We start from the raw sequence: 9,624 nt of genomic DNA on the forward strand, positions 1-9,624 counted from the left end.
GGGGCGCTGGAAACGCGCCTCTCGGGCTCTAGGGGGAGCCGCGGCTGGGCCGCCTCCCTGAGCCCCTCAGCTCCTAGCCTTTCTCTGGTCTGTCCCCGCCTCCTCCAGTGCCTCCACTTCCACTACCCAGGAGGGCAGTGCGGGGAGCGAGTGCTGCTTTCGCTTTCCCTTCCCCGTGCCCACTCCTCGCTCCGCGTGCGGCCCTAGGCCGCCGCCCCGGCCATGGCCACGCTCAGGGTCCTGCCCGAAGCCCAAGCCAAGGTGAGCGCTGCGGGTTCGAGGAAGGGCCCATCAGGGAGGCGTGGCCCCGAGAGGCTGAGGGCGTCCGTGTCCCGCTCCCACCCAGCCCCCCGACTCGAGTCGGGGTCAGTCATCCGAACCCTCGTGAGCCTCCGTGCCCGGAGCACCTGAGCCCGGGGAGCCCGGCCAGGTCTGCCTGCCGGGAGAGAGAGAGGCGAGGCGGCCGAGGTTCAGCGGGGTGAGGTGAAGCGGAGCGCTGGCGTGGAGGGGAAGTACGCTGGCCCCGGGCCCAGGCCCACACACAGACTGGGAGCGGACCCTGCCCTGCCACCACAGGAGGCCCCGGAGCCCACTCCACAGGGCACTCCGCCCCTTCCCCAGTCGCAGCGGCTCTCTTACATCCCTCCTCCCACAGCCCAGGAGACACTAGGGACGTTTCCGCTTGAACCCTTCGCCCTTCAGCTCCAGGAATGTTCTCATTTCCCAAATCCCGCCCCACCTGGGTCCACTCCACCCTTCCCCAAGTCAGACCCTACACAACCCTAAGGGTCCTTGAGTCCTTGAATAGACTGGCCATAAAGCCAGTTGTCTGAAGGGCTGCCTGTGTCCCACAGGTGGATGTGTTCCGTGAAGACCTATGTACTAAGGTAAAACCTGACCCGTCATCACCCCACCCCTCCCCACCCAATCCCACTGCTCAGCCCTTCCTTGCTGGGCAGTGGCAGCCCTGCTTCACTGCCTAGGAGGGGCATTTGATTCTGACCACCATCCTCCCCTACCCTTACCATACACACAGACAGAGAACCTGCTCGGGAGCTATTTCCCCAAGAAGATTTCTGAGTTGGATGCATTTTTAAAGGTACTGGGGCTGGGCAGGGAGTAGAGAGTAGGGGCCAAAGGGAGAGCCTGCTGGGCCATGAGAGTGAGGAGGTGAGAGCCCGCCCCTGCCTCCAGCCCTTCTACCCCCCTGCACCAGGAGCCAGCTCTCAATGAAGCCAACCTGAGCAATCTGAAGGCCCCGCTGGACATCCCAGTGCCTGATCCAGTCAAGGAGAAAGAGAAGGAGGAGCGGAAGAAACAACAGGAGGCAAGCTGGCAGGAGCTGGGAGGAGGGACCCAATACGGGGAAAATCAGCCTTAGGCCTGCCTAAGAGACCCCTTCTCCCTACAGAAGGAAGACAAGGATGAAAAGAAGAAAGGGGAAGATGAAGACAAAGGTATCACTATGGTGAAAGGGGCTTGTGTCTCACCTCCCAGGAGCTCCTCCCTAAGGATGCCTCTTCCCTGCCCGGCACAGTCCCAGTCCTGTGACTGACCCAGTGCCCACCTCCTAGGTCCTCCTTGTGGCCCAGTGAACTGCAATGAGAAGATCGTGGTCCTCCTGCAGCGCCTGAAGCCTGAGATCAAGGATGTCATTGAGAAGCTCAACCTGGTGAGCCCTCCCACTTCCACCCCCACCCTTTGTCCTCCTTCGTCCCTGCCAGTTGGGCATGGCACCTGCCAGGTCTTAGCAGGAGAGGGCACGGCAAGTGAAGCCAGAATTCCAGACTTTGGGGTTCAGGACAGACTTGGCATACTTCCACCCACCGTGAGCAGGGAAACAAAGGAGGACAGGAACCTGGGAATTGGGTTGGGGGCTGATGGGGTTTCAATGCCGTTCCCTCCTCCCAGGTCACCACCTGGTTGCAACTGCAGATACCTCGGATTGAGGATGGGAACAATTTTGGAGTGGCTGTCCAGGTGAGGACACTGCCCCACTCCTCTGCCCTCCTTATTTCTCCCGTCCATGCTGCTTTTACACTTTCCTCCTCACTTTCTTTCCCCAGGAGAAGGTGTTTGAGCTGATGACCACCCTTCACACCAAGCTGGAAGGCTTCCACACTCAAATCTCCAAGTGAGTGATTGCCCACTGCTCTGCCTTTGGCTGGGACTGAGGCTTGTGCTCCCTCCTCCCCCTACTCCACACCCTTCTACTTCCCACAGGTATTTCTCTGAGCGAGGTGATGCTGTGACCAAAGCGGCTAAGCAGCCCCACGTGGTAGGTGAGGCCCAGGTCAGGGTGCACGGGAGGAGGGACACCTTTGAAGTCAGGCCTGACCCGAGTCTCCCACAGGGTGATTATCGGCAGCTGGTGCACGAACTGGATGAGGCAGAGTACTGGGATATCCGGCTGATGGTCATGGAGATCCGCAACGCTTATGTGAGGAGGCGAGGGCAGGGGTGGGCAGAGGCAGCTTTCCCAGGCCACCCACTCTCTGACCCTGTGGGCTGGGGGTGAAGGGTATCAAAGCTCAACCTCTCCACAAGGCAAGAAATGGGGCACAGAGCCACTGGGGACCTGCGGCTGACCCCCACCCTTCCCTGGCCCCATAGGCTGTGTTATATGACATCATCCTGAAGAACTTCGAGAAGCTCAAGAAGCCCAGGGGAGAAACAAAGGGAATGATCTATTGAGAGCCTCCTCTCATTCTGTGACTGGTCCAGCAGAGACCTTCCTGACTTTCACAGGAGACTCCAGACTTTCCCCACCTTCTGTCTGTTGAGGTTTCTCCCTCACCTTGCCTCCCAGGCACAATAAATCTAGTCATACCATCGCCTAACAGCCCAAGTCTCTTTATTGGATCCTGAGCCTCCCCTCTGGCCCTGGCTCAGGTATTTCCATTTGTGGGACCAACCCACTGGGTGATTTGGGCGTTGAGCTGCTGGTTGGTCCAATCCTCCCGGATGTCGTCAAGGTGGCAGTCAAAGTCCACAAGGTGCTGGTGGGCCCGGCCTGCTAGTAGTGCTCCCACCATCTGCCGTGACTGTTCCCAGTCCCTCCACATCACTCTGAAATAACAACCCCCATGGAGGTCAAACTCAGCAGGCAGAGGGGCCAGACATTTGGCAGAAGTTAGTTTCTAGAGAAGGACGCTTAGGGCAGAACCAAAAACAGAGGAGGCTCAGGAGCTGTGGGCTTCCAAGAAGAGGTGGAGGGAGTGGGGCACTCACAAGTTCTTGTCCTTGGGGACCCAGCAGACACCACGGCTCTCCAGGACAATAACGGGGGGCACGTGAGGCTGTGGCACCAATTTCTGATTATCCAACTGTGTGGACAAGGAAGGGCAGGTGAGGGTTTCGAGGATTCCCCCTTCCTACTTTCTTTGCAACTCCCCACTCTGAAACCCAAGCCTCACCATAATAAGTACTGCATCAGGGAAGAATTCTGCAATCTGCCCAGCGATTTTCAAGGCCAAGGGCCCAGGGCTGTGTAGAAGGAAGATCAGAGTTGTGAAGAGCCTCCTGTGGGCAGACCCCGTCCATCTGAGCTGGGCCTCCCAGGGCCCATAGACGTGGTGGAGGCAGTGACGGCCTTTCCCTGTAGTTGGCCTGGGGACATCAGGCCTGCCTGACTGCTTCGTGCAAGACTTATGCTTGAGCGCTGTGGGAAACAGGTGCTCAGACACTGCTGGTGAGAGTGGAAATCTAAGATGGTCTTTTTGGAGAGTACTTTGGCATAACCGTCCAGATTTATATTGTATGTTAACCCAGAAACCCCACTAACGAAGAATTTACTGTAATAATAGGACAGTGTCTGTAATAAAAAAAAAATTGGAAACAACCTCAATGTTTAATGTAAGGCACTAAATAAAGTATGGTACATCCATGTTCATACTGTATAGCTGATAGGGTAAGGTAGATATTAGTGTAGGGATGGAAAGATGTCAGATATTTATTAAGGTGAGAAAAGCAAATTACAAGACAGTATAATTTGCTCCAAATACGTGACTACTGTATAAGTAGATAACTTTTTCTGTATACAGTTGACCCTTGAACAATGAGGGGTCTAGGGGCCACAGAGCCTCCCGCAGTTGAAAATCTGCAGGTAACTTCACAGTGCGCCCTCCCTATTCTGGATTCTGCATCGGGATTCAACCAACCTCGGATTCTGTAGTACCTATTCAGTGAAAAAAGTTCGCCTATTTGTGGCCCCAGGTAGTTGAAACCGGTGTTGTTAAACGGTGAACTGTATATATAAAAAGAAACTTCCTTTTTTTAGAAGCTGCTGGTTGGGCTTCCTTTGTGTTTTCAGCACTTGGGGGGCATCTCAGTTACAGCAGGTGTCAGCCTGTTATTGTCCTTCCCACCCCACCGCAGCTCCTCCAGGAAAATAACATTTCTTTATATTTTCTCACCGCCTACCCAGCCTACTAGTACCTTAGCTCTACAGTGGCTAAGCCTTGGATGAAGGAAAGATGGAAGGAATGACCAAGAGGGGCTCTCTTGACATCCCCCACCCCATAATCCTTAGCCCTCTGCCTCTGGCTTCCCCACTCACCTCTGGTCGTCCAAAGCTGCATTGGCATGGTAGTACCCTGCCACTACCAGCCCGGCCTGCGCGCCCCACACATCCACCTGCCATGGGAAAGCGCCATCAGTAACTAAATCGTGCCGCCCGCCCTATGGGTGCGCACTACTGCCAAGAGGCCAGGGTTGGCCTTGGGCTAGGGGTGTTGGGGGGTTTCGCGGTGGTCGGTGGGCGTCCAGCGGCGGCACCTGGTTGAGGGCGACCTCCAGCATGACAGACAGGGCCAGGTGGCTGTGGAACAGGGGCACACAGTCGGTGAGGCACAGGCATTCTCTCGACCGCGGCGCTGGCGCCAGCAATAGCCCGTTGACAGCGGCGTGCGGGTAACGGGCGGCGTGCAGGCACATCTTCACGTAGGCCCGGGCCGAGATCTCCACCTCCCCCATGGCGAGCGGGGCCCCAGCTCGCGTCCGCGAAGCCCCCTCCAGCGCCCCCAAGCCCTCCTGGGCCCTTCCCCGTGCCCCCTCACTTAGGTTCGACGGTGATGCTGACTTGACTCGAAGGCAGCCCGCCGGCTCCGGCAGACCTCAGCCCGGCGCCCGGCCCCCGGCCCCCACCCGGCCCGGAATGCAGGCGGCCAGGATTGCATGTTGCAGCACAGAGCTCCGCCTCCCCCGCCCCCAAGCGGCGGCAGCAGAGCTGCGCCTGCCTCGGGGACACATAACCAGGGTTCCAAGTCGGACCGGCTTCTGGAGTCCCGCCCACTTGGTGCTCTTTGATAGGCTTAGAGAGTCTTGTTTTGCCAAATCAGCATCCAACATTGTCCCGCCTTTGACTGTAGAGAGCTACCCGCACGCTGATTGGCTAGGCTACCCCACTTCGGCTCTTGATTGCAAGATGGCTGCGTCTGTTACCTCTGCCTCCCGCCCCTACAGGCCCCGCTGAGCCACTTGGGTGGTGCCCGCGCCCCTCATCTGGTGTCTCCCCGAAACGCGGAGCTTCGAATGTCGGTACGTAGCGGACAGCTTGGCTCCAACTATGGAATGAGTGGATTGGTACTCTAGAGCGGCTTTGTCACTTACTAATAAGCCGTGTCACTTTTGCAACTGCAGGTTATCTGGCCCTTGCTTTCCTCAATGTAATGACTGCAGAAATAAAGACGGCATTGGCTGAAGGAGGGTAAAGGTCAAAAAGAATTTTATTGAACCATCCTTCCTATAATGTCCTGTAGTATAATTTCCTTCGCCTTAATGCCTTGGAAGCGTTTTTGACCCTCCCAGCCCTTGAGGAGTCCAGCCATTTACCCATAATTTTCCCAGTGAAATCTCATTCTCCCTCCAGGTGTGCTCTGAGCTGAAGAAAGGGTTGTGCCTTTCTTCATTCCCTGACCTCAGCCTCAGAGCTTTCCCCCAGTCTGTCCAAAGCCTGATTATTCCTATAAGGGCTCTGCCCAGATGCCATCTTTTCCAGGAAGCACTCATGACACCTCCAGATGGAAATAATCTTGTGAAATTCCCCAATACAGGTTATTTTCATGGCTGTCATGGCATGTAACAGTTCCCATCCTGTTCTTTAGGATGACTTCCTAAGAACAGGATGGACCTTTAATTCATCTTCGTCTTCCTGGCACCCCTCCCTTTCTCATCACCACATTCATTCACATTTAGTGTCTGGATATAGGTGACACTCAGTAAATGTCTTTGAATGAATGACACACACCAGAGGTTATCCACACAAAGTATAGGTCATTTATTTCCCTTCTAACCCTGGGCTCAGTACATAGATGCCTTCTCTTCACCCTTTGGGTTGACAATTTTCTCCAGGTTGCTGCTTATAATATGGTAAAGCTCAGCCTGGAAGAAGGCCAGAGGGCAACAGTCAGGTTCTTGGCGTTTCCCCTGCACCCCTCATCCACCTCCCTTAGGGGCTTACTCCACACTCACATAGAAGGCCCTGAGGTCCAGCACCATGGCCCTGAGCTCTCCATAGGCTGCCTCGTCTCGCTCGTGCACCAGGGCCCGGTAATCCATCTGGGATGTGGAAGGCAAAGCTGAGTCAGCCCCATGGAAGGTTGGGACATTAGTCTGGTTTCCTCATACAGGGAATAGGTAACTTGAGGAATGAGCCCCTTCTCAGCCAAGAAATGGGATCCCAGAGGATCAAACAGAGAAAGGGGTCAAGGTTTTTGAAGCCTAAATCAGTTTTCCTGGGCTTAATATTCTCCACATTGGGAAGGTCACAAATGAGACAAAGAGGACCTCTATCCCCCACTTTCTCATCACCCCCCATCCCCAGCAACCTCAGCTAAAAGGCTGGTGGGCTGTCCACTTACTACGTGGGTCTCCTTAGAGGCCTTGGCCACAGCATCCCCACGTTCTGAGAAGTACCTGCCAGAAGCAAGAGGAGTAACCACAGGAATGGATGTTCAGAGAGAGGTACTCCCTCAGACCCTTCCCATAGCACCGCTTCATCCGATAGGCATGCCCAGCTTTGGGAGTCCCAAAGAAATGTCCCTGCAGACCCCGGTGCTGGCCTTCCAGCTGTCCTTACTTGGAAATGGTTGTCTGGAAGGCTTCCACTTTGGTCTTGACTGCATTTACCCTCTCCAGCACCTTTTCCTGTGGAGACAAAAGAGTGGAAAGCAAAGACAACCCTTCGTCTCCTCCCTCCTTCACTCACCGTCTCCCTCCTCCTCCGAGTTCTTGTCTAGCTCCTATCCCTTACTCCCCAAGTCTCTCCCTGCTGTCAGCATCCTCACACACCCTTTCTCACCTGGATTGCCACCCCAAAGTCATTTCCATCCTCAATTTTGGGGATGAGGTGCTGGATCCATGTGATCACCTACATTAAGAGATATCATGTAGGAATCATTCAACAAACTCTCTATTCTGATTACTGCTACTTCCTAATAATAGGTACATTTAACTGAGTACTTATTATATGGCAGGCACTGTGCTATGTATTATATATCTCATTTAATCTTCACCACAACCTTTCAAGGTATATATTCTTCTTTTTTTTTGCTTGTTTCAAAGTATATATTCTTATTGTACCCACTTAACAGATGAAAAACTGAGTCACAGGATGTCTAAGTTACTTAAAGTAACCAGTTAGGTAAGTGATAGAGTCAGGATTTGAACCAAGGCAGTCTCCCTCTAGGGCCCAAGTTCTTAAACCAACTCACTGTATCATAGCATCTGTACTCTGTACCTGGTACAGCAGTAGGTTCTCAGGTTATAGAGGTGGATGTAGCGCAGTCTAATTTGGGGATATCATTGTGATAGAGAACAAAAGGTATCTAAACCCAAGGCACAGAAGGAAGCTTCCTATTTGGGGAATAGTTTCCTAAATGAAGGAATTGAATCTCTGAAGGAGACCAGGGCCTGGCCTTGCTCGTTTTCTCTGTCCCCCAGTTCCCAGGCTTACCAGAATGCATTTTTCTTTGAGAGTCCAGACTTCTGGCTTAACCAGGGCAAGCAAGGCCAGGACCTTCTCATTCCCAGGGAGAAAGCCGCACTTAGGGACTGTGAGAAAGAGGGGACTTAGACCCTTTCTCATCCAGTAGTCAGTGTGCCATTTCCCTTTTCCTAGCCACCTCTTCCTCTCTTACCTTCTTTCTTCTCTTGCTTATCCGTTTCCATCTAAGGAAAAAAGGGGGAAAGTAGCTTTAGAAAAGTCATGGAGGTTGGAGAGCCACTTACACTGGGTTTATAGCCCAAGCCCTACACCATGAGTGCCTCACCTCATCATCCTTGGGTGGAGGGTCTGGGATGGGGATGTCCAGCGAGGCCCGGAGAGAAGTCATGTCAGTCACGTTGAGGGAGTCCTCCTGCACAGAGCTCACTGTCACGGGCTGCCCAGCCTCTTCCCCTCGTCCTGAGTCAGAGCCTTTCCTCCACACATCCCACCCAACCTCTGCCTCCCAACCTAGGCTCAGGCCTCACACTATCCTAATGTTCCCAGTCCACCATTCGCGACTGTTCTCTGCATTCGGAGCCCAGTTGTTAGCTAGAGAGGGTGGATGGAGAGGAGAGAGGCCATGGGATGGGGCAGGAGGGGTCCACACTACTCACTTGCAAGAGCTGATTCAGGTATATGATTTTCTGAGGTAAGAATCTGTAGAGGAATTCCTCAGCCTGTGGGTTATATTGCAAGGGTCGGAATCACAGAAGACGTTCAGTGAGATGTCTGAGAAGTGGGACTGGAAGGGCCCTTGGAAATCATTGACTCCAGTACTTATAAATGAGGGAACTGAAGCCCTGAAAATTGAAGGGAATTCCCCAAGCTGGGATGCAGCAGAACCAAGGTTAGAACTGTGGTATTCCTGCTTTGGGGCCATGGCTTTTCCCTCCACACCAAAAGAGGGGACAGGAAGTGGTGGAAGTGCAGAAGGTATTAAGAGGGGTACAGGTAAAAGCAGAGATCAATAATTAAGAGCTTATCTTAGATGGAGGCTTAATAAGTTAAGTAAGGCGCGGATGGAGGGTGGGTTTGGGGATCAGTCTGAGAAGTTGCAACCCTCAAGTATTGGCCTAAGATTCTGGGTCAAATCCCTTGAATCCAGAAGACTTACCTCCTGGAAAAGATTTTGCCTGAAGACATCCACCTGCACAGAGAGCGGTACCCGGATGTTGGTTAAGGGTCTCCGCTGTCCAGAGTAAGATCCCACCCCCAATAGGATGCCCTCCAACTTGGCTCAGTCCTTCCCCACCACAAGCCAGACTTCCCTGGAAGCCCATGCTCAGTGCAGAGATTGTCCGGAGGGCAAGAATCTGGTAATCCCCGGGCAGAAGTGAAAGCACTTAGAGAGGTTGGGAGATTTCTCTGGCACGGCCTTGGTCCCTCGGAGCACCCAGTTTGGCCTCCATTTAGGAGGGCTCCTCGGCGCCTTCCTTGCCTACCGGTCCCCCGTTACCTGTTTGCGGGCTTCCCCGCTCAGGCGCACCCCACAAGGCTTGGCCATGTTGCTCCAGTTGCTGCTAGGTCTCCGGTCTCCCTGTTCGCCGCCTGGGCTTTCGCTTTCACTCCCCACGTCCAGGCCCTCCCCCCTCAGCCCCACCCCCTTCCTTCTTTTCCCCCTCCCCCTGGAAGGCCCC

General features: G+C 54.2%; 3 protein-coding genes across 3 annotated transcripts; 1 reads left to right on the forward strand and 2 right to left on the reverse strand.

Moving 5' to 3' along the window:
• The first annotated feature begins 55 nt into the window (after window positions 1-55).
• Window positions 56-2,834, forward strand: PSME1 (proteasome activator subunit 1). The gene is made up of 11 exons (XM_024753286.1): window positions 56-261; window positions 855-887; window positions 1,037-1,099; window positions 1,217-1,327; window positions 1,412-1,457; window positions 1,575-1,672; window positions 1,912-1,980; window positions 2,067-2,134; window positions 2,224-2,278; window positions 2,354-2,440; window positions 2,614-2,834. The coding sequence occupies exons 1-11, from the start codon at window positions 223-225 to the stop codon at window positions 2,692-2,694; spliced, it is 750 nt and encodes a 249-aa protein (XP_024609054.1). The 5' UTR covers window positions 56-222; the 3' UTR covers window positions 2,695-2,834.
• On the reverse strand, window positions 2,835-5,171 carry EMC9 (ER membrane protein complex subunit 9). The gene is made up of 5 exons (XM_024753287.1): window positions 4,777-5,171; window positions 4,559-4,635; window positions 3,417-3,486; window positions 3,232-3,326; window positions 2,835-3,069 (listed from the first exon to the last, which is right to left on the reverse strand). The coding sequence occupies exons 1-5, from the start codon at window positions 4,972-4,974 to the stop codon at window positions 2,889-2,891; spliced, it is 621 nt and encodes a 206-aa protein (XP_024609055.1). The 5' UTR covers window positions 4,975-5,171; the 3' UTR covers window positions 2,835-2,888.
• A 1,082-nt stretch (window positions 5,172-6,253) lies between these two features.
• Window positions 6,254-9,566, reverse strand: PSME2 (proteasome activator subunit 2). The gene is made up of 11 exons (XM_024753256.1): window positions 9,444-9,566; window positions 9,102-9,134; window positions 8,602-8,664; window positions 8,271-8,357; window positions 8,139-8,169; window positions 7,955-8,052; window positions 7,301-7,369; window positions 7,079-7,146; window positions 6,861-6,915; window positions 6,472-6,558; window positions 6,254-6,381 (listed from the first exon to the last, which is right to left on the reverse strand). Exons 1-11 carry the CDS (start codon window positions 9,489-9,491, stop codon window positions 6,301-6,303), a joined length of 720 nt encoding a protein of 239 aa, XP_024609024.1. The 5' UTR covers window positions 9,492-9,566; the 3' UTR covers window positions 6,254-6,300.
• Window positions 9,567-9,624: the final 58 nt, after the last annotated feature.

This window comes from Neophocaena asiaeorientalis, unplaced genomic scaffold (assembly GCF_003031525.2).
Source record: "Neophocaena asiaeorientalis asiaeorientalis breed wild unplaced genomic scaffold, Neophocaena_asiaeorientalis_V1.1 scaffold1186, whole genome shotgun sequence".
Taxonomy (NCBI): domain Eukaryota; kingdom Metazoa; phylum Chordata; class Mammalia; order Artiodactyla; family Phocoenidae; genus Neophocaena; species Neophocaena asiaeorientalis.

Bases quoted from the DNA above. Each gene is read 5' to 3' on its own strand.
- PSME1 (XM_024753286.1), top strand. From the start codon at position 223: ATGGCCACGCTCAGGGTCCTGCCCGAAGCCCAAGCCAAG. The intron at 2,135-2,223 runs GTGAGTGATTGC...TACTTCCCACAG, and splicing joins TTCCACACTCAAATCTCCAA to GTATTTCTCTGAGCGAGGTG. The intron at 2,441-2,613 runs GTGAGGAGGCGA...CTGGCCCCATAG, and splicing joins TGGAGATCCGCAACGCTTAT to GCTGTGTTATATGACATCAT.
- PSME2 (XM_024753256.1), bottom strand. From the start codon at position 9,491: ATGGCCAAGCCTTGTGGGGTGCGCCTGAGCGGGGAAGCCCGCAAACAG. The intron at 8,665-9,101 runs GTAAGTCTTCTG...TATAACCCACAG, and splicing joins GGCAAAATCTTTTCCAGGAG to GCTGAGGAATTCCTCTACAG. The intron at 8,053-8,138 runs GTAAGAGAGGAA...TCTTTCTCACAG, and splicing joins TAAGCAAGAGAAGAAAGAAG to TCCCTAAGTGCGGCTTTCTC.
- EMC9 (XM_024753287.1), bottom strand. From the start codon at position 4,974: ATGGGGGAGGTGGAGATCTCGGCCCGGGCCTACGTGAAGATGTGCCTG. The intron at 3,487-4,558 runs GTGAGTGGGGAA...CCTTCTACACAG, and splicing joins GCAGCTTTGGACGACCAGAG to CCCTGGGCCCTTGGCCTTGA. The intron at 3,327-3,416 runs GTGAGGCTTGGG...TTGTCCACACAG, and splicing joins CTGATGCAGTACTTATTATG to TTGGATAATCAGAAATTGGT.